Consider the following 24375-nt stretch of genomic DNA (forward strand, 5'->3'; position numbering starts at 1 on the left):
TTATGAAAAACTATTTTTATTCTACATTTTTTATGTATTTTTCTCAATGTACAGTTTGTAGGCTAGTTTCTGGAACAAACAAACAAAACACTGTTCAGGAGAACATATTGATATGCATAAAAACCGAAGATCCCAGTGGTTTACAGAGAGACAGGTGACTGTTTTGGCACCGGATGTTAGTGTGGATGCATCACAACAAAGGTTAAACGTCTTCTACAACAGTGGAACTGTTCACCAGGCTTTAGGTCGACCACTGTGATACAGTATATAAAAACAGAAAACAGTTTGAAAAACAAAGAGGATAAGAAAAGGAAATGGAACGGTCTAATTACAGATGTGTAAACCAAGACCATTTAAAAAACACTAGCTTAGAAAAATAAAATAAAAATAAGCCCATGGTGTTGATTACAAGTTACGGTACTTAACATGCTATTCACATTTCCCTTCATTGCAAGTTTTGTTTTTACAGATTAAGATGATGTTTTTTCACCCTGTGTAAACTACAATGTCCAGAAAAGAAGCTTGTCCTAAAAAGGATGCCGTCCATGAGAAAGAAAACACAAATGCTACCGTGGCAGAACAGATACGCTTATTATTTTCACATGCATATGCAAATTATACAAAGAAAAAAGTCGTTCTCATAAGCAATGTAGCTGCCTCGTGTAGCACATCCAGTCATTCAAGAAACAAAAGTCACGCCTGAGAATACAAACACAGTATTTCAGTTGTGTAGAAAAAAGAAGGGACAAAAGAGGAAAAGGGGCGTTTGTGTCACTGTAGCGACACATTTCTTCCCTTTGGTGGCCTAAATCAACAAGCTGACATTTACAGGACTGATGCACGTCAGCACCGAATATAAAAAGATGAGAAACGTTAACATTCAGGATACACTTCATGTTAAAAAAAGAGACGGAAAGAAAACAAACAAGTCACCAGGTTTGATATTCACGTAGTTCTCGTTTAGCGTTTTGAAAACAAACACTGATGCATTTGAATACTAGGACATGAGACATTTTTCCCACAAGGTTGAAGTAGGCAGGGGTTTGGATAAAGGAGATTCACATTCTTTCAAGCACCAATCAGGACTCGGCAACGTTTCAATCCAAATGTGGTGACAGCTGTTTGGTCGCTTGCCAAGTTTCCATCGCAAGTTAGGTCAAATTTCAACTTTGTTCCAAAAGAAAATGTGAATTCTTGTTCATCCATCACTATTCACTCCTTACTGAGCTTGAGAATAGTCTGCAGGGCGTCGTGACGATGTTAAACCTCTCCAGCAGCATTTAGAAGAGCCGAGGTCAAACATGACACAAAAAAAAACTTAGTGGAAAATGTGATGGAAAAGTCGAATTTGTGCTTGTGTCAGGTATAAATCTGAAAATGTTAAAGTCTCCTCATTGCTCCACAGAGATGATTTTATCTGAGGCTTTTTTTTGTTTTTAGACTTTCCTTTGAGTCCCTTGCTGGTTCATTCTACTTTAATCCCTACGTCTGTTTGCACCCACTCCATCAGCTGTGAAACATCACCTTTTATGCAGATTGAAAATGTACATAAAAACACTAACTGTCACTCAAATCAAACTACACGGTCGTGATGAAGCAGGTAAACTGTTGTTGACAGTTAAACTATTAATAACGAATACCTAACCCCTTTTATACATTTTGACATTGCTTATTCATTTATAACAACGTAGTAAAGGGGTTTTTTTGAGGAGATTTCGTGAAATTGATAAGAAATAATATGAGAAAAGATCAAATGTCAGATTGTGTGTCATGTTAGAGGGGGAATGTAAGAAGATCAGCCTCTCGCCTGTGTTAAAATGAGGACTGTGGAATATCTTGTTGATTTAAACTTCAATTAACTAAATACTAAACTCAATCTATTTTATTATATATTTTATTATATCTTGCACATTATATCTAGTACATAAATAATTGTTATTCTAGCTTTTGGATCCAGAAGGAGCAGACCCCTGGCCAGCATGGTTATACTTATTTATACCATACTAATATATTACTATGACTTTTCTCAATAAATTACAGCTATATTCTCATATAATGACTTTTTTCTTCTCGGTTTTTTCTCATATTACAACTTTTTTCTTGAAAATCGTATTTTTTTCACTTCAATATGACCCCAATACGCCGTCGTAATTCATAAACACTTGTTTTAAAGAATTAAAAGTTTTCAAGGGCTTAAAGTTCTGAGCTTGTCCACTGTTGTAAAGTTAAAAGAAAATGCAAGTTACATCAAAAGCTCAACAAAGCCTCATAAAATAAAGAAAGCAGGCTGATCACAGTGAGCAGCGAGGTGCACGTACTGAACGGAGCTCTGCACTGTACATCCCAGAATAACCCTCCTCTCACACAGGCCACGTTCACGCTCCTGTCATTACAGCTTCACCTCACACGTCTTTCAAGTTGCTTCAACTGGTCAAACTCTTCTCATATTTTACATCCGGCTATTAAAATAAAACCCTCTCAAATATTCAAATATAACAATCAAGTTTCAGCCTCCTAAATAACCGAGCTGAAGGAAAGAACCCACCCCCTCCGATGCTATTTACAGACACACCACTGTAGCTCAAAGTTGTCATAGAGACTGTCGGCATTAGATACAGTTACAGTACTCTGTTCTCATTGTTGCTAGGTAACAGAATATCAGCTGGACAGCCACTTGCGTACCACATGTTTAACGGCTTCACACTGGCCTGTGCTTCAGTGCTGCTGTGCTTCAGGTTGATACAGTGGATCTTTCACTCGCCGTCACTCAGGGTGCTACAGTCTGAGTGAGTCTACTTTGGCAGATACACACAGACACACACAGACACATACACACACACTTACATACAAGTTAGAAGAAATCAATCATCTATCATGAAGAAAATCGACAAAATGAAGCAAAACATGACAAACTGAATGTTGTTCCCAAGTTGCATAAAAAATATTTTTTTGTTTGATTACAATGTGCATACTGCAAGGCTAGTGTGTTGCAATTAAAACTACAGTTTATTGACCGTGTCTGGTGGATTTAAGTGAACGTCTGTTTACTCCACCAGCAGGTCTTAAAAGTCAACTTATAAAACAGAATGATAAACAATATGTGATATTTACGTGTGTGTGTGTGTGTGTGTGTGTAGGGGAAAGGATACAGAGATTAAATCAAAAACAAATATACTTTCCTTATAATGAAGTTGCATTATGAGGACCTAGAATGAATACAGTCTTCATACAATCTGTCCCGCTACTGGTCCTTTATACTTTCCTCACAAATCTCAGAGTATGTGTGTGTGTGTGTGTGAGCATACAGTACTGATACAGCAGACACGCACATACATACTGGAGATTGTTTTCTCTCTGCCTCACTCTGAGAGATCAACTGACTCTACTGGGAAACATTGGAAGGCAGGAGCAGGAGCATGGCTCTCCTGTCCAAGTCCACCGTATTACTCTTCCTCCTCCTCTTCCTCCTCCTCTTCCTCCTCCTCTTCCTCCTCCTCCTCGTCATCATCTTCGTCGTGGCAGTGAGTGATCTCTTGGGGGGTCTGGGGGAAGAGGTTGGGAGGTTTAATCTCGCTGAAGGAGCGGGTCAGCTGGTTGCGTTTGCACTCCATGTCCTTGCAGTCGTTGCAGTGGGTGCGGTTGCGCGTGGCCAGCGGCGACTCCATGTCGATGTCCACGTGAGTGTGTTCCACCGTCGACTCATGGGGCATCTGGGGGAGGAGAAAACGTGACCGGATCTATGTCAGTTGTCAGTCGAGAAAGATGCCATGCTTCCAACAAACGTTGCCCCTCCAAAATATAGATATGTGTTGCAAAAAAACATCATCACTCAATCAACATCAGTCCTAGATTGAAAAGATCCAAATCTGTTTTTAAAACCATTTTAAAGGAGTAATCTACTGATTTAGCTTTTTTTTAATGCATTCTTCTTTCTTGGTAAAAACTGGTGCCTACAGTACCCACAATGCAACGCATGTTAAGGTGCGTTATACCAGTGGTTCTAGGCTTCTTGTCTCCAGCTTTTATTTTTCAACAAAGATGAGAATCCAACTAGACATATGATTAATTCTTTCTAACTTCACATCCACATAATATTTAGTCTTCATCTCATCGACTGACGCAATTTATCAGATTGAACACAGTTCCTTCTGGAGCTAAACGAAGACTTTACACTTGCTCCTTCACAACTGCAGTTGTACCCCACAAGGCCTGTGAACACTTTAATGGAGGTCTGATAGTCTGATGAGGAAGGACTAAGCAGAAGGTTGAGATCAGTGAAGGAGGGAAACTTTCAGCAGAGACAACAACGAGTGAATCGACATCTACAGGAGCAAATGCCTTTCTAAGATTTAGAAACAGGACTTCTCTATCTGTATAGCAGTGTGCTTGTGGTATCTTGTACTTTGATGGTTTATGGTTTTCATTACACTCGCCCTCGTCACATTCAGAGCCTCACCAGAACATGTGCGGCCCGGAAGAGGTAGCTGAAGGGGTAGTACAGCAGATTGATGAAGGAGGCGGCGTACAGGTCGGCGTATCGCATCACTTGGGAGGCAAACAGGGTCTGTCTGGAGCCACTGCGAAAAAGGCTACCCATCATGCCGTAGCACATGTCCATGTCGTGTGTCACTTTCTAAAAGGGCGAGAGGGAGAAGAGAAGACGCTGGTGAGCCTTGCTATCAAGATAACGTGGATGTTTACCCACTTTTAACAGTGCAGTGAGTTTATCAAGGGCGTTGGTGCCGTCATGCGATTGCATTTATTTCACCACACAGACAATATTCACTGAAAACAATATAAGTTGAAAGAATGGTTAATGATTAGACTATTGTAGACACAGTGCAAATGTGGGCTCTGATAACAAGGCCTGTTTGTGTCAGCCAGTGTAACACATGTGGACATGTCTCCGGTCGTCATAGAAACGGAGGTGATTAGGGCTGTACCTTGACTCTTCCCTGAAGAGTGCTGATGTCTGGCCTCTCGTTGCTGCTGCTGTCCAGATGTCTGAGGAAGGACAGGGGAGAGAAAGAAGATCCGGTCAGGATGGAGGTTCGGGAGGGGGTGGGGAGATGAAGATGATATCAGACTGCTGAAAGGTAATGTGTCAAAGAAGTGATCTAACAGCACGGTGTGCCAGGATTATAAATAACGTCAACGAACTCAGTTATTGGGCAGAGTGCCGACCCTTAGACTCTACCCTATTCATCCTGTCCTCTCTCGCAGACACGTGATCGCGTGCTTGCAAACGAACACGGCTGCTGCAGAGAGCAGGGAGCAGCAGAACTGGTTCAAGAGACAGGGGTTGAGTAAGAGGGAGGGATACAGTGAATGGAGAGGGAAAGGGGAGGGGGTAGAGGAGGGTAAAGGTCACATTTCTTACTTGTAGAGTTCAGCCAAGAAAATTTCCAGACCCTGCAGTTCTTCAAATAACGCTGGAAAACACAGAAGAGGGTGAATCCCTGTCTCCTCATCAGATGTACAGTGCACATGCTGTTTAGCTTTAGTCCGCTAATGTGTAAATAAGCTTGATTCTGTGAATATGTGGTGAGTGATTGTAACAGAATCAGAGTTGAACTTGTTGTCAAATGAAGCTCATGTATAACTTTAAAGAGATTTTTACACAAGGTCTGACGTTGCAGCTTCTGTTCTAGGTCATGTCCCTGCTGAGTCCTTTTTCTGATGCACTGCGATACTTGGAAATAGTCTGATGCAACTGCAAACACATGTGAACCCATCTGTACGTTCAGCCAAATTCTGATTACCACATGTCACTGTGAGTGTATTTGTGTGTGTGTGTTTATGAGTCAGTCTAAAAACTCACAGCTCTTGTCGGTCCACACGTGCAGTTCCTGGGCCAGCTCCGGTATGACCAGGAACGTCCTCCAGCCTTGACGCTTCTTGGACTTCAGGATGTCTCCGAAGATGTGGTCCCCGATGTACACGATGTCCTTCCCCTTGGCTCCAAGGAGGTCGCACACGATGTCTGACGAACCTAGGCGACATTTAAAGCTATTGCAGACAACCGATCGCTATGTCCCAGAGTGAATGACTGAACGGAAATATAATCTCACCTCCAGAGTAGACTATCCCATGCTGCAGAGGTCCTGTGTATGTTCCTATCTTCAGACGCCCTGTTGTCTGGAATGAGGAAAACAACTGTTAGGAATCTAGGCACTAACGGGGTCAGTTTCATGAAAGCAACATTATGCTTGAACACATATTTACATGTAAAGTGGCTTTATAAAACCATAAACATCTTTTGTTTCTCCCTGGACAGTCTTTCATTGCTGAGCTGCAGTGGAGGGACAGTAACAAAACATTTTTTACTCTGAATATCAACTTGATATTATAAACACAGACGTCTATAGCCTCATAACTTTAATTAAATTCTACAGACTAAATAGAACAATGTTTTGAAATTTAAAAGTTTATTTTCAATAATATATTTTCACCATTGATTCCCATATGTTTCTTTGAATGATCTCTGTTTTTTAAATCTGTTTACTTTATTTTAATAAGTTTTTTTTTGAGTGGCAGTGCTATTTGACCCTGCTTGTATTTAAATTGAAACGAGATGTTTTGTCTCAAAGGGACATTTCTGGCTAAATAAAGGACAAATATGAATAAAAGATAAACTTTTCAACATAGTCTTCTTTTTAAACGAGGCTATTGACAGCAAAGGGCCGAGTCAGAACAGAACCTGTGGTCACAGCAGGAAGACTCCGTATGCGGGGGTGCCTGAGCTACAGAGTGATCCAGCAGGCGCCCCTGCAATGCTCTCTCACTTTGAAGAGAGCATCCATCATGTTAAGTTTTCCTATTTTTTTAGAATAGTACATGTAGCTCTGTAGCTGCTCTGTGCACATAAATACTTATCTATATCATAAAGAGAATATGTGACGTTAGAACCATTCTACCAGCTAAATGGTTAGATGTTTTTCAACTATTAAATTATTTATTATTCAATTGATACCTTTTAGCATCAAAAACATAAAAATAATGTTACAAGGCTGTACCTGCTGTGCTGAAGAATAAACAGAACTCACAATTAGTAGCGCATGTTTTTGAGGCAATTTCTTCAGGTTTGTCTTTTCCACTGAATCACTGTAATAGTTAAACAATGTGATAGCGTTTGCACTCCTGGATCCAGGCTACTTAGGAAGTTGTCATGGGTGTGTAGCCTTGATAAACAGACATAAAGTAGGACATGACCAGTCCTGATTGGAGAATTTTTTCACATTGTACTGAATTGATTATTCTGTATGCATACATACAAAGTTGTATATAACGAGACTGGGATGAGGTGGAACTGAGTTGCAACATGTCCGGACACGTCCCTCAGTGCTAACATGCGTTAGCTGTGAGAACCTTCCTCGTCTCAGCTGTATGTTGTGTTTCTGCTCACCGTATCGACTTGTCTGAGCACCGTCCCCTCGCCGAAGAACAGCGGCTTCCTGGCGTCCACCAGGATCAGATCAAAGTAGGACTTCCACGGTCGGTGGGAGGAACCAGGCTGTGGTGGATACAAACACACACACTGAAAAATCTAGATATATGAAAGACATCTTTCACCTGCAATTAAGCATTGAACAAATTTCATTGTGTGATCAAAGCAGAGGGAGAATAAAATGTCCTTTTACCTTGGGGCCATGAGGAAAGTCAAACAGGTAGGTCATGATTTTCTGTGAGAAAACAACACACAGACATTGTCTGTCAGTCAGTCTTTCTTTCTAAATGAATTATGATTTATTAGTCATTATCTGTCTTTTTCCCCCCATAACATTTGAAGCTTGTGACACAACCGCACACACAGACTCACGTCAGTGTATTTGAAGTCACTGTTGGTAGCCAAGAAAACCTTGGCTACTTCATTCATTCTGCTGAGGAGGAGAGGCAGCTTCCCCTGGTGGAAACGGAAAGAAGAAAAGACTGATGCTCATGGCGTCTTTACAACACCAGACCCTTCACAGAGCTCAACAACAATGTGTCATACAATGTGAGTGTGTTCTCATATATGTAAGTCCTTGAAGAATAAAACATACTCACATCCCTCACTACATACTTCTCCAGGTTCTCAACTGTCTTCTGCTTCAGTGAACCCTTCAAATAGAGAGAGAGGTGTCAGACTAAACACGGCAAATATGTGTTAACATAGTCTTTTCATTAAAATATGACCTTCTTAAGTAAGAAGTAGTAGAACAAACAGTAACAGTTACAAAACCATTGTTAGCTTTGCTTTACAGAGGATGTGTAGAATGAGACAGCAGCAGTGATATCAAAGCTACATCAGTGATATCAAAGCTACATGCTTTTCAGATGAACACCCCCAACCTGACAAAACTATAAAAACATGCATTGCAACAAAGGTACCTGTACAGAATCAAACTGAGAACATATTGTACACAGCACAAGTATTGCATCACAACCACAAGACCAGCAGGATGACCCCTGAACCCTGCTCTTTGATTCTATATGAGGCCGACAGCACTACAGATGTTCAAGATGGCTTTTTTCCAGAATCATGGATATTAATAGCCCCAGAACGTGACTATTTACGATTTTGGTGACTCTCTGACATTAAAGAGATAGTTCACCCCAAAACAAAAATTCACTCATAATCTTCTGAACAATATGCCGATGAAGGGGTGGGTGAAGTGTTTGAGTCAACAAAACACTTTTGGAGTTTCCTAGTTACTGTTGCAGCTCTCGCTGTTCTCGGCTTGCGAGAATTTGCGAGTATCGCTAGAACTCGCAAATTAGGAGGAAGGTCACAGAGGACATTTATGCTGAAAACCTGCTGAACATGACACTGTTTCAAGTCAAACTTAAATATCGGGCTTAAGGACACTTGTTGGACACCACAGGAGCCGCATGAAGGCATTTAATGTTTCTTTAGTTTCTTTACGTTTAAAGTGTTTTGGATTTACCTGCCACGCTGTTTACCCCTGAAACTCCAAAAGGGTTTTGTGGACTCAAACACTTCACACACCCTTCCATCTGCATAGTCGTTAGTAGATAATGAGTGAATTTTCATTTTTGGGTGAGTTTTGGAGCTTTAGAGTTTCAGGGGTAAACAGCGCTTACTCGTTGTTCAAGTCCTACCTTGAAGTGGATCCAGTCAACTGAGTCGCGGACGTCCTGGAACATGCTCTTGTAGGACATGAAGAGGTCTCCATCTTTGAAGCCGGTTTCACAGCTGAGGGAGAGGAGCAGAGACACACACGTACACAGCCGTCGCACAGGCCACATCTTTACTGAAGGTTTTCAAAAGCATGACATTTGTTTTTTGTTTGCTTTTAAATGGGATAGCCTTCCCTTGTTGGAGGGGTCCCCAGCCAAACAGGAAAGCATTCTCCCCCTAAAAGACCAACAACCAGGTTTCAGAGGACAAAGGACATGCAGCCATTCCAGATTACATTCTCAACAAATAGTATATCTATAGTACCATTTAAAAGATAATCTCTTAGTCATATCAGGATAAAATAATAGTTAGTGAAACCAATTTTTTTTTATTCCTGTCTCATTCTGATAAGAGTCCATGCTTTCCTACATTTAGTAGTGGCAGAGATGAATTAATTATTGTTAAGGAAAATGAAAATTAGACGGGTTGTCTGACACGTCTGCCATTTGATTTCCATTTTTAAACAATTAGCTGAGATTAGCAGCTGAGACCCCTGCACCCTCCCATGCTGTAGGGCTGGCTCTTGACCCAGTTTGGCTTGCAACTGTCTTTGTGTCACCATGCGATGCCCAGAAACGTGTTGCGACACTGATAATGTACCCAAGAGTTTTTTTACCTTGTGTATCTGTCACAGTTGGAGAAAAAGTCCACAAGGCATGCAAAGAGGTAGGTCTCTGTGAAGAAAAATAAAAACATCATGGTTTACTGTAAGATAAAGTTAGGTGTCAGTGAGAAGACATCAGTGCTCAATTCCTATTTATATACAAAGCAACTTCCTGCTAAACTTCCTGGGTGTCTTACACATATTTTTAACATGGGATCAGTTTCATAGTGCACTGGCTCCCAAGTCTATTTGGTCCTTGAGAATCATCATGTTATCACTGAGGCTGGGGAACTGGCTCTTAAACACTATGAAAGGCACTTGTGGAAACAATCTGCAGAAGCTTTGTAAAATTAGATAAGCTAATCCATTCTGATTGACACACAACAGTGTGCAGAATCCATGTTTTCATGATGGGACATGGGCAAAGAAAGAAGCTTTTCAATTTTGGTGCAGATCTGAATCACAGGGGCGTTTGTTTTACATTTTCACCAATTCTGTCCATTGGTGTGGATCCAAATAAAAATCTAGATCTAGTGACTCTAAATTGTGGTTTTATATGGACTGTTGGCCCTTAGTGAAAGTATGCACTCTACTGAGTGCCATTATAGTTGGATAATCTGCTGATGTATACAGTAATATTTGTGTGCCTTTATTGTTTTATATATACTGTAATCAGCAGGCCCTTGTTAAGTGTCCCTCCCTCTTTAAATCAAAGTTGGAGGTGATGTTGAGGCTTAATCAAACATATAAAGACCTTTCTTACTTCTTAAAAATTTCTTTATCAGTCCTGTGGTGTTGTCAGTGTTCAGAGACCTTACCTGGCAGGTTGAAGAGTGTGTTAAGGATATAAAAGCGCTCTGTATCATCTCTCTGGATGAACTTGTTTGGGTACCGTTCACGTATCTCTGGGCTGTGAAAACAAATGGCACGGACAACAGCTTAATGTAGCCAATGTCAAAAACAAATCAGTTTTACTCCAAATTACTCTTTACTATCGCTCACCCTCGGAGGAAGTTGAATCCGTGGACACAGACCAGGATATTACCATAGGCATCTACCTTCAACAGGTTTCCATACATGGTATCAAACACAAGGCCCCTGGAAGTCGGAATAGAGACATGATTGTTTCAGTCTACGAGACAGAATAAAAGTGACTCTCAATAAATCAGAAGATCTGGCATATTACCTGCTGTAATTTGTGACATTCACTAGTTATAATTAGGTCATAGAGGTTTTAGCTTCTAAAGAAACTCAGAGTAGGACTGAACTATAAACAGGTGATCGATTTTTGTTCACCCTGTTGTATGACAGCATGTCCTCTGAGGTTAGAAAGTAAGAGGAACTACAATGACAAGAGATGAGGCAACATAAACAGTGGTTTGCCATTGACCTTGTGGCCATCATGATGTCTTTGTTCTGTGGTGTGATTGGTCTGACCTGGTGGGAAAGGATGGGTCGTACACAAAACTGAGCAGCTCCTGGGGGTAACCGATGGAGACCATGCGCTCCACTGTGAGCTCAAAGCCGAGGGACTCGTACTCCGGTGACTTGTACACTAAAAATAAAAACACATTTACAAAGATTGAGCAAATGTTTTAGTTCTGCTGAAATAGGCTCGGTATATTAAAATTTGTTCTTTCTCTTGCATTTACATAAATTCATTAGACAATAGTCAGACCATGTAGATATGATCAACAGCATCTTTCATAATAAAAAAATTGCATTGGCCTTCATCAAAATAACAAATTTCAACTTTTGAATGTGAGAGAGTTCTGCTTTTTCAGGATAATGTTATGTCCTCCTCTTCAGTTCTGGGAACATGAACATGTTCTACCATTTTATAGACAAAATAATGAACTGTATCAATTGGTAATGAAAATAAAAGTTAGGTGAAGCTTGAATATCTTTTTTTAATCTATTTTTAGATATTCTTTCGCAACAGTTTTAAAATATGACTTTGGGGTCTGGCAACTGAGGACAAATGTTGTTTTTCTATGAATATATCTAATTTAACAAATCAAAACATTGTGTAAGAACATGTGGAATGGATGTTAAGTTTAAATAAACCATGTGGCATGTATACAGTAAAGGAAGATGAGCTGTGGGGGATTACACAGCAGACATACTGTCAGTGAACCGTGCTCATGTTACACAACATGTACATGTGACTTTTCACAGGGAATCTCATCTACTTCAGACTGTGTGGGGTTGTCTCACTATTCAGATAATGTGTTCTCACTCTCCAGTAGCAACCAACCCCCCCTCCTCTCCAAGGCCGGGCTCTGAAAGTGAAACCACAGACTGATGCTAAGCTAGGGAAAGGCTGGCAGAGAATTAAAATGCTATTTGACACTGGGAAAAGAACATGTCAGATGTTATAAATACGCAACAGAGAATGCACTGGTGTTGTTGCCTGCTTGTCTACGCTCCCAGTGGGGGGGCATGAGGCCTCTGGAGGGGAGGATGATGTTTGGATAGAGGACGGTTTGCAGTGGAAGGGTACCGCAGGAAAAACCTGATCTGCAAAATGTGTGAGCGTGCACTTACTGGGATGTTTGAATGCTGGATTAACCAGAGAGGCAAGTTACAGGAGAATCTTGGCATCAGTAAATCTTTGTCCTTTTGTTTTCACCCCCACACTGTGAGGCTGAGCTAGTTTCTGCATTACAGTCACGTAACCTCTTGTGGTTCAACCCCCCCCTACCCCAACCCTCGCCCTCATAACCCCCCACCCCCCCGCGCGGCCGTTGTCTCCCAGCAAACAGAGGATTTGGGCCCTCTGCCCAGAGCAGTAGCACACACCAACTAAATTTCTTCCGCCTCCTCGCTCACTTGTCATATTCCTCTTGAAGCTCTGAGGCGCTACAAAGAAACCTATTTTAAGAGCTGTTTCCCCTGTCCGTCACCTTTGCTATCATCACTCTCTCTTTAGCTCGCTGGCCGGCTTTTTTCCCTTCCTGACCTTGAGACACTTGTAAAGTCCTGCCACCCACACCCAAAGTAGGACATGTATGATCACATCTCAGTTGAAGTTATATAAAAGTCAGGCTGCTCATTTAGGATCAGGAAGTTGTTTTGTTTCATAATAATTAACAAGATAAATATAAGGCTTTATCAGCCAAAGTTAAGATAGTAACATTTATGATATAACTACTCAACTGAATGGAACCACTGTTAAGTAAAGAATGAGAACAATTAAAGCTCCTTAACACTTGGTCTCATTATTTTTCTATAACCCTACATTTCACGTCTAAATAAGTGACAATAAAAGTTTAAATTTACAGTAAAAAAATTATGATTTTATAAACATGCCTTTAAAGCACCCAAAAACTCAGTGACAAACCTTAGCTAATTTTCTAGATCTTCAATGTTCATATCTTAACCTCTCTATATAAACAACAATAGCTTAGGTGAAAGTTTAGTTTAATTTAGTTTACTAAATTGAAAGTTTTTTATAAAAATGGCTTTAAATCCACTCAAATCCTTACTTGACTTTCTGTGACGTCAAATATGTATTTAATATCCATAACCCTAACAATAAATATGTAAAAAGAAAAGATAAGGCTTAAAAAAAAAAGTATTATTTGTCAACTCTTTTACATGTAGATGTTTGATCAGATTTGATTGACGGCACTGTATTTCTAAATGAGCTCTGCCATAAAAATACAAAAGTCTCTTCATACCCAGCCATAACACAATCAATGACCGTAACTAAAAATCTATTTTTTAAATGACTTACTTACTGTTTATTTTAGAGAGGTGACTTTAAAGACTATAAAAGCACAGACACATGAGACCATGGCTTACAGTGGATCCTTTTCAAACCTAATTCTAGACACCCCTCACTATTTCCGAAGGTGGGTCTGCTTGAGCTCTAATCCGTGGACTGATTTGTGGATGTGTTTTTCCATGAAAGTCACACCAGAGGCACAAGTCATGGAGGTGCTATGCACTTGTAAACATGACAACAAAGCAAGTCTCATCAACAGATGTTTAGAACATTTGTGGGAGCACTGCAAGTTGTGTTACCTTTTCTTGCTGTGTCCTTGACTCTTGCTGTAACAGCTTTCTCATATGTCACGCTGTCAGTACGCACACGTACATGTATGCAGACACACACATAGTTGCAGACAGGCGACCATCTACTGGAGCTGAGGCGAGAAACAGCCTCAGCTCCAAGGATCTGTTACCCCTTGTATCCCTGATGAGATTATTACCAGATAATTATACACCTACTGCTGGAGTGTGTGGCGTCTCCTCAGTTTCTAGGCCAGATAACCTTGGGTTTACATGTAACACACACCCCTCAGACACACAAGGTAAACAACCCCCTCCCTTCTACTAGTAGAGCGCTAAATCCAAATCATAGAAATAGTCGCAGGTTGGAGTGTTTATCTGAACCATGTCAAACGTCAACCTACATTAAAAAAAGTAACACCTCAACTGTTAAATGTGGGGCTTTGTCACAGATTCACGACACGATGGAGCATATCGTGGAGAAATGAGAAAGCCTCCCCTCAGCCCTGGAGACATACATTCCAGCCAAAGTCTGCTGGAAAACTAGGACAAAACTGCAATCTGGGCCTGAATGTGTGTGTTTGAGCTACTTTTCCGTCTGACTGTTTGCTCCCTGTAGGAGGACAAATAACACATGAGGCAATGTTGCCCACACAATGTTGAGTTAGATTACAAAGTTCTGCATATTTACGACATTTGTGGACGCAACGGTTGAAAGTATTTAAGAACACGAGTTACAGAAGTAACCTACATTTTGGGTTGATGGTTTAGAGCAATCATTTTCTAGGATATGCATAAAAAAACCAGGTTCATGCAGATGTTTGTTTACATTCTGTTGTGTAGAAAATGATCAACCGATAAACTCTTTGTATAAACTGTTCATACTTTTATCCTTACTACTTTACAGACAAAACTACTAATGATAAGTAAAAAGTGAGAGAGGATCATTTCTTTAAAGTCTGTTAAATACTATGCTGAATATCTCTGGTCTAGATATCAGTGACGTTTCTGTTAACTGAGTTTGACAACTGAAATAGTGTAGTGTATTAGTATTAAGTGACAACTGTTGACAGGGATGTTTGAGGTCACAGCAAATTTTTTCCATGCCAAGATTTGTCAAGAAAGCATGCGTCAGGAAAACATTTTTGAAAGAGTGCATGCTGATAATTATGCACTTTGCACATTTGAACCGTCTTTAACACCCTCTAAAACAAATACTGGTGCCCTGTGGTTAAGCAGCAGCCCTTCTCCGTGAATCTTCCAGCTCCCTTGTCTTGATGAAGCATTTGTGCGGTCAAACGCTGAACGCCTTCCAATGATACACGATAGCCACGCTTCTAGTAAACATTAACACTTGGTTATGAGCCCCCATAAAGAGAACCATGTCAACAGCTGAGCGTCTGTAAAATCCCCTGCACTCTGAGTGAGAGTACGAGTACAGAGCCAGAGAGGGACTACGAGTGATCCCCGTTATCCAGGGAGCCATCACGGGTGAACTCAACAAACAAACGTGACCTCCTTTTCAAAGTGAGGCTAGATTTATTTATAGAGACGGAGAGACCAAAAGCTGCAGCTGAGTCACAGAACCAAAAAAAAAGAAATCACGATATTTCTGGACTGGTTACTGGTCAGTAAGAAACAGATATCTGTGCAACTGACTGTGTTTACCAGAGAGCTATGCTTCACATTCTGTTATCCGAGAGTTATAGTGTAGTCAATATGTCATCACCACTGACCTAAATAACATTTTGTGGACAACAAACTGCAGTTCTTGCGAGGTAGCCTGGTAAAGAGCTGCAGAAGATGGGATACGGTCGACTTTAATATCTACATTTAACTCACGTCAGCAGAAATTCAACAGCTACAAATTTGTATTGATTATTCCAATGCAGTTTTGGTAAATCAGATACTAAAGTTTACATAACTCTAGGCCTTGTCTGAGTGTTTTATGAATTCAATATGTCACCAACATAGACCAAAATAACATATTATTGAAAATGAGCTACAGCTTTGTGTGGGTAGCATAATATAAAGCTGCAACAGATGAGCTATGGTCGGCTGTAATATCTATATTAAACTTAAAACATCTGGCAAATTTACCAACAAAGGATTTCTTCTGATTATCTGGATTAAATTGGTGACAAATCAGATAAAACAAAGTCCTTCAATATGACCCTGACATTCCCTACCAGAATCTGACAAATTAAACTTTCTACAGCATTTCAATGCACCTCCATGGGATGAAACATGATCATTTCTGTAAGTCTGCATTATTAATAACAGCAGGAATGACAATCCATGTAAACTGAGGAGCTGCTGTGCAACCCTTATAGCTTTCATAAGACACTCGAAAGGCTCATATGACCATGCAAATATCAAGTTATTTAAATTACTATTAATAACTATACATTTAGGAATGTATTCTGTTGTTTAGCCAATCAAATTTTAAAAAAAGTCACTGTTAAAGGTATGTTTTAACGTTAAAGGTCTAAAACCTTAGAGACGTTCAGAAATGAAAAAACAGTTTTGTTTTTAGCACCAGTGGTGACTCATTAGATGAGGTGGATCAACTTACCTGCTAAAGTGTAATCCATGTCAAAGCCAAAGCACTTAATCTTCTCCATGGCCAAACTTCTGTTGACAAACACCCTGGACAAAACAAGTGAAGAACAATTTAGTAGAAATACAATCTTCAAAATTGAGGTTAAAATGTATTTAGCACAAGAGAAAAGTATTCTATTGGGGGGTTCACGGCTTCAGTACGACTCTTCAAGAAACAGAAGATGTTTAAATTAACCAAATTGTTGCTGCAGGTGAATTAAACACACAAAAATATTGGAAACTTTGTTTAGATTATTTTAAAGAACAAACCTTTTTCCCTCTTCTGTTATTTTGTGACTTTGACTTGGCAGTTATGAGCCATTTAATGATTTTGAATTTTTATCGTCAAATGTGAGTGAAGACGGAGATAGAATTTACCATGACACATTAAGTAGCCCTCAGTTGCGTCACTTGCATTCACAACTTTGAATACAACCGTTGATACTGCTTTCATCACAAATTCATTGGTTTCATATGATAAAAACAATTACGTCACAAAATTGCTATCTATGTTGTTTCTACTCAATCTGAAATAAAAACCAACCACTCTAAATAGATACCCCAGTTAACTCTACTTCTTTCTGTTTAAGAAGTTAGGTAGTAAGAGGCAGCTACAAGTAGAACTTGAGGGAAAGATGAATCTTTACATGCAACAACACGCTTTTCTCTTCCATTTTAAGTCAGTATATCTTTAAACTTCTAAATAAAAAATGCGTCATGAAGGAGTGGGTAAAATTTTGAAAAGATAGGGCACCATGTGATTAGAGAATGTTGCAGCTCTACAATGTACTTTAAGAAGTTGAGTCATTTAAAACCACAGGCCTTCAGCGTGCAGCTATGTAAAACAACAGGAAGTGAACACAACTCTTAACCAGGGGACGGTATTAACCCAACAACCTGAGGAGTGTGACAATCTTCCAGGAAACAGCTCTACTGTCCTCAATCATAAATCCGTCAGGACACAGTAATAGTGTTTACATACTATGGCCAATACAACTTCCACAGTAAAGACACGCAAACACGCAAACACACACCCTGCTAGATTCACTTTGACTGCTGGCACAGACCCACACAATTTATCTTCAACAACTGTGACTGAGGTGAATGTGGAGCTGTGTTCCTGAATATTTCCACACAAGTCAATATTTTGTCATGACAGAAATAGCATGTTAATCAGCTGAAGGAAAATTTAAAAAGGATGTCACAATGAACAAAAAAAACACACTCGCAACTAGCCCAAAAATATGACACACAAGTTCACAGCTCAAATGTCCTACACTGACAGCGAGTCATCTTCTTGTTACCCTGTGACAATGACCTTCTCGTCTGATCTAAAGCTAAAGAGTGCGGTGAAATACCTGGCAGCAGATCCATAGTGAACGAGCTCCCATTTAGATCTTAGTCCAGCTGACAACTGCCGATGCATTCTGTGCGAAATTAAACCTCGGTATGACTCTCCGCTGGTCAGACCTGCTCCAGTAACACAGAGCAGCTCTGGCCCACACACAATGACACCCAGCCGTCCCTCTCTCTCTCCCCCTCTCTCGCCCACTGCTTTCTTGCCATTCAGAAATTTTCTGACTTGTTGCAAAAATGATTGTGGCCATTCTGCGTCATTCTCTGTTGTTGCGTGCTGACCCTCAGGGTTGCTGTTGTTGTTGTGGTGCGGCGTGGTGTGTGTGGGCCCTCAAAGACATCCAGAACAATCACAAGTCATGTAGAATCAAGTGACCCCCCCGCCCTGAGTGACAGCTGCTCACATCACCACACACTGGTGATGAGAGGGATGGGGCAGCAGCCATCGGTTATTTTCATCATCGAACAAAGGATTGCTTGAGGATTATCCCTTTCTAAGATGAATCTCATTAGGCCAGCAGATTTTCTCTTTCTATTTTCTTATTATATATTATCTGATTTAAGGAAGCAAAAAAAGACATTTAAATTACTATGAAATATATTTTAATAGCAGAGAACCTATACATTTTCCTGGGTGCATAAATTCAAGTGCCCAGTATTCAAATGAGCATTTTCAAAATTAGGATCAAGGTACTTAATTCAGAATTCAAATGTGTGCAGGTAATACACTTTACTCAAGTTTCTCTACCCATAATATTCATTTAGACTATCTGCTGTTGTAACATGTGAGTTTTTCCTGGCATGCAAGCAATAAAGTTTTCCTTATCTTAAGTCTAAGATGAAAACTCCAAACTCCACATATGAGCTGACTATCCTGAGCCTTAAACAATGTGACATTTGTCAGTCATAAAATAAATGAAAATATGATCCAAGAAAGTTCAAATGAGAGCCCCTTAAAACCCAGTATACTTGAATAAATCAAAATGTATGTACTTCAAATTAAGTCTAGTTTAAAATATTCTAGTCTAACAAAAATAGAATGTTTAAATATTTCCATGCTGTCATTGACTTTTTCAAAGCTGACGTCCTCCTATATAAGCAAAAACAATGTTCTTCTTTACTGTCAACATTCATCAGCGCTTAGCGGGCACATGCCTTTTCCAGTGAGGGACTTAAATCTATATCTCCTCTATTGTGTTGAGCTGTTGTCATGTCACATGTGACCTTAGGCCTGATGCCTGTGGGAACAGTGGTGAAGGACAGCCATAAATGATAAGTATGTTCGAGCCACTCCTAAGCTCATCAGTATTGCCAGTAGGGGATGACTTGTAGTCAGCCTTGACTTTGGTCCCTCTGATAACTCTATTGCCTCAAATAGCCTGCATGAGCCCCGGCACACCTTCAAGAGAATCCCTTATGACTTTCAGTCCATCGGAGCACAGCTGGTGCCGCAATCTGACAGATTTTTTCCACTGTGCTCTAATCTCATGCAGACATGACTCGGCTCCCTGTGATGGAGACAGTTTATCTGTGCCGGGCAGAGTCGTTAGCCCTCGGCTATTTGATACTCAGCTCTCATTTTCAGGCTGCATTGTTCCAGCTGGGCTCTTATTTTGAAGGAATGACCTTAATCTGTGTGTGGGATAAACCAAAGGTCACCCCTAACATGCTCTTATGTAAAAAATAAATCAATTAAACAGATCAAGTAGCTTCAGTGAAGGCACTGCTATATTGGCCAAGCAGGCAGAAGGTCCTTCTGTTATCTTTGTTATCTTCACATGTGTGATTAGGTCTGTCTTATGTCAGCACAGAGCTAACTCATGAGTGACAGTTATATAGACCCAGTGAGAACAGTGTATTATGTAACAGTGTGGAAGAACAGCAGTACCCAGTGGACACAAACGACTGAGGGCGGGTTAAACATTAAACAACATCACACGTGTTACTAATGTGACAAGGAATAAATTCCTCCTTACATCAGCCTCTGTTGCTCCAGGGTGTTTCCAGTCGACAGATACACACACAAGGGCATCTATTTGTGGTAAGGCTCTCCCATTGTATGAGCTAACATAACAACTTGCTAGTCAAAACAGTGCAGTCGGCATCATTTGGCCTTTAGCGCAACAGGCTTCACGGACTCCATCCCTTGACTTCACCAGTCTGGTGACACTTTACCATGAGACTGGGGAGTTCAGCAAAACAGCCAGAAAACCACACTCAATGAACCACTGACTGTATGTGTATGATCTGCTTTGCCATCCAAATGAAACTTCACAGACCCAATAGAAGTGGCCTATTGAGTGATTGTGACAAACAATAAGAGGATTATCAGCTGAAAACCTGCAGCTCATAACAAACTCTCAACAAACTCCAGTGAAAACATCCTTGGGCGAGGTAAGAAAAGACAAAGAAGCACCAAACAACAATAACAATCCTAATTTGATCTAGAAACTCTGATCTCAGTGCCAAGATAAAGACAGATTCAAACATTCAGCTGTGTTAATGAGTAGGCAGGTTTTGTTACATGGTGATTGAACAAATGCCAACACATTTTCGTTTTAAACCTTTTCAATTCTCAGAGGTTCACTCAGTAAATTGAGGGTTTTACCTCAGTGTCTATCACTCGCCCTCATTACATTCATTGCATTCTCAAATAACAGAGCTCTGTTTCTTTTGCCAGATAGAGTGTCCACAGTTACTTTGGGGGTTCTGCCATCAGTAATATCTGCTGCCTGATGAAAGCTACGTATAACTACCATGAAGAACAAAACACAATCATCTTCCTGTTTTGACAAATGCACTTGTTTTGTGCCAAGCCTATATTGTCCTGTGTGTTTTTGCACCAGTAGCCGACTTGTTAAGTCAAAGTGAGACTTACGTAGCCAATGATGGTGAATTTATTTTACAGACATTTCATTGTGCAATCTACCTTTACATTGTAAGGCCTCGGGATATGACAATATATATGTTAGGATGATAGAAAAACATTGATTATTTCATATCATGATCTGTCAAATATTTTATACTCAACAACAAATATTTTTAGACAGTGGGATGTGATGGATGAGAGTCTGAACCGACCCCCGAATCAGACATTGCAAGGCTCTTGCTCGCGGCACATTAAAAGTCAAACAAATGTGAAGATTGGAAGAGATAATGGCTGTTGTTTCAGCTTATTTATATCAAGTTATGAGAATTTACACAGTTGATAAAAGGTATGAGTAATGATATGTGCAAATATGTGGATATGATAATACCTCTCTAAGGATTTGAGATTTTGCCGTGTTCACAATCATAAAAAGTTGGACTATTGCCACATAAAGAAAAACACAGGAGCTGCCAAACAAGATTCATTTAAGGTTTTGATGATGGCAGTTATTTTTTCACAGTGTTTTCCTTCATGGTATATATGACAAGTATGCAAATTATTTATATGATGTGTCCTATTGAGTTCTGCATCCATGTCCTGTCTTTGGTTAAACTCAATCTCGATGTATCCAGTGGCTACATTCAGCACAAATGTGTTGGTCCTTCTCTACCACCTTCACATGTGTGTCTTACCTGTGGTAGGGCTCTCTCCTGTACTTCTTCATCGACAGCCTGTCCATGTTGGCGGGCAAGTCTGCATAATTCTGGAGTCTGTCACTCCATGAGGTGGTCATCTTTAAAAACGGTCAATGTCTGAAGAGGAGGGAGAAAACAGGTTTGCAACAACAATTTATACAACAGTCGAAAGCAGTTAAGTTATCTTTACTTACAAGAGGAACATTTATAAAGAAGGAAAAAGAATAACTACGTTCAACCTGTTTGAACTGTGACTGCTTCATCAGTTATTTTTCAAACAGGTCTCAACAACACCATAATTCATATCTGATCTTGATAACTTGATCATCATCAGTCAATTCTGGATCTGCCTGTGGCCTCGCCCAGCATCACACAAAGGACATTAGGTGAGTGGAGAACAAACAGGTCAATCCAGAGGGCTCATTTAAAACCAACTACTAAGATCCACCCTTGCGTGTTAAGACAAAAACAATACTACTAATAATTACTCAAAAGGCACCAAAAATAAAAGCCATGAGCAAGAGTCAATAAATAGCCTGTGAAAAGACTTAATGTGAATCATCATTAAAATCCTTGTTTGGCTAAAGCATCATGTGAACAAGCTTAAATCACTGAGAATCTGGGAATCACTTGAATGTCTCCCTAAAGCCTAATGTTGGCCTTGTCTTTTTTTTTTTTTTTTTTTAAATGGACAGTGTTGAATGTTTTTCTCTCCTCCCATGCTGACACTGAAGCACTCTGCCTCTGTCAGTGGAGAGGCTGGGCCGCAGGAAGGAAAGCCAGAGGTCAGCTTTCTTGTTCTTTCAGTGCCAGCACAAATGCAAATGAGACTGGCAGAGGTGAGGCGGAGGAGCTGTCAACAGGGGCCAAAATGCATCATAGAAGCAAACATTGTCTTCAGTGTAAACAGAAAAAGGTCATTGTCTTCTTCACCTTCTGGCCAAGTCTGGTGAGAACATTCTTAATTTAATTATTATTGTTATCATGATTAAATTAGGACAATGCTCATTGATCATCAGACAAATAATGTGAATGAGTTATTGAGCTGTTTATGCTAATTTTCATCTGTTTTCCCCAGCCAGCGAGTTAAAATGACCTGAAGATATCAATATTATTGTAATGATTGGTCATGCTTAAATTTCTGTCACATGTTTTCTATTCTGCTATGAGTGCATTTTTTAAATGTTTTTACTTGAGTTTAATATGATTTTAAAGTGTCATTTTCTCATACCACATTCCCTGATTTAAGCTAATGCCACTTTCAATCATTGTAAAGGGTGGTCATGCTTTCATTTGTGTCACATGCTAAGTGTTTTTATTCTTGTACGACTGTTTTCTCTATTTGTGAACCACTTTAACTTTGCTTTGAGAAGTGCCATACAATTAAAGAGAGTATTATATTATAATTATCTATGAATAACACATGTGGTCAGATCAATGCAATTCATCCAAGCTAACGTATAGCTGACTACACCCAATAGGGCTGGGAAATCAAACAATATTGCAATATAAATTGCATCTGAAGCAATACAACAAATTTTCAATATATATATTGATAAAATACCTGTGCATTGTGAGAGTGGAGTGAGGAGATATAAACCATTAACAACAACATCAGGGATCTACCTCAGAATGAAGAAAAGTTAAGAGGAGTTCATAACGACAACCTTCCCTCAAGAGCAAAAATATGTCTTAAAACTTCAAAGAATTAACAATGTGACATTTGCCTTGATAATTATCCGTATTGACCAAAATGAAAATATTTCACATTATATTACATATCCGGGGCCTGACATCCAATAAATCTTGACATTTCAAAAAGTGGGAGCTCTACATCTCAAGGGGTTTATCCCATGACAATACGTGTTCTACATAATAACTGAACACGAGTGTTTAAACCAGAAATAACTTCGCTTTTACACGCATTGTGTAAGTTTAGGTAGAGATCGGTTGGAAGATTCAGAGTTGAACAGTGAGAGGAGCTGCTCTGTCACTGAGAGAAAGGACCAAACATGACATTTGTTGCCTGGGGTCAGCCTCTGGAGACACAGGGTCGACGGGTGTTGCAACGTGGCTAACTCTCGTTTGTACAGGAGCAGGTTTGTCGTCGCAGTGCATTCTCCGTGTCTGTGGGAAGAGCCCGGGACTGAGCAGCACCCCGGAGAGCTAGCACCCCGGAGCTAGCTTGAGCTACGTGTTAAAGTGTCCCGACGAGCTAACAGCAAAACGCCTTGTTCCCGACCAGGGGCTAGCAGGCAAACCACCGACCGTCGCGTCAGTGTGGAAACGCTAACAGACAGACCGAGCTCCGGCTAACGTTAGCTAGCTTAGTTTGAAAGCTAACAAAAAAAAAAGACAAACAGTCCCGTGAGTGACATTACTGTACTCACCTCTGAGCTCCGGAAAACTGCACCGTCTCTGAGTGTGAGCATGCGCCCGCAGCCAGGAGAGGAAGAGGAGGCAGGAGAGAAGACAGACCCGGAGGATTCTTGTGAAGAGGAAGCTGCTGGGGAAAGCGACTGATGTGGACAGTGTGAAAGGCAGACAGCGGAGGAGTGCGTCCCAGCCCTGTCTCTCTGTCTCTGTGTGTGTCTGTGTGTGTGTGTCTCTCTCTCTCTCTGTCTTGCTGTCTCTTCCTGTCTTCCTGGCTCGCTGTCTCTCTCTCTCTCTCTGTCTCTCTGAATCTTTCTCTCTCTCTCTTTCTCTTTCTCTCTCTGATTCTCTCTGTCTTTCTGCTGCCAGCTGTTGTTGTGAGACATTCAGGGGGCGGGGTTTACTCTCACGTCTGTCAGTAGGAGGCGGGGACTGCTGGTCGTCGTCCACGATCATGTGACTCAGTACGTCATCGCACCTATAATAATAATAATAATAAACTTTATTTTGCACCTTTCAAAACAGAGTTACAAGGTGCTTAACAAGTTGAAAATAGCAATTTAAAAGGCATGTAATTGAGATAATTTGTTAATTAATAAAGTTAATTTGAAAACTATTTTGTGTTGTTTTCTGTTCTGTGAGAAAAAAAACTATATTCCCAAATTATTACATTACATTA

The 24375-nt window shown here is 40.2% G+C and overlaps 1 protein-coding gene across 1 annotated transcript; it reads right to left on the bottom strand.

The window, feature by feature from the left end:
* On the bottom strand, positions 1-24078 carry nt5c2b (5'-nucleotidase, cytosolic IIb). The gene is made up of 18 exons (XM_061089685.1): positions 23714-24078; positions 21321-21440; positions 16378-16451; positions 11223-11340; positions 10788-10883; positions 10604-10695; positions 9798-9855; positions 9103-9196; positions 8047-8100; positions 7820-7903; positions 7641-7682; positions 7406-7513; positions 6072-6138; positions 5822-5992; positions 5381-5432; positions 4944-5004; positions 4457-4633; positions 1-3710 (listed from the first exon to the last, which is right to left on the bottom strand). Exons 2-18 carry the CDS (start codon positions 21419-21421, stop codon positions 3444-3446), a joined length of 1716 nt encoding a protein of 571 aa, XP_060945668.1. The 5' UTR covers positions 21422-21440; positions 23714-24078; the 3' UTR covers positions 1-3443.
* Between the last annotated feature and the right edge of the window lie 297 nt (positions 24079-24375).

The sequence above is a fragment of the Limanda limanda genome, chromosome 2 (genome assembly GCF_963576545.1).
Source record: "Limanda limanda chromosome 2, fLimLim1.1, whole genome shotgun sequence".
NCBI lineage: Eukaryota > Metazoa > Chordata > Actinopteri > Pleuronectiformes > Pleuronectidae > Limanda > Limanda limanda.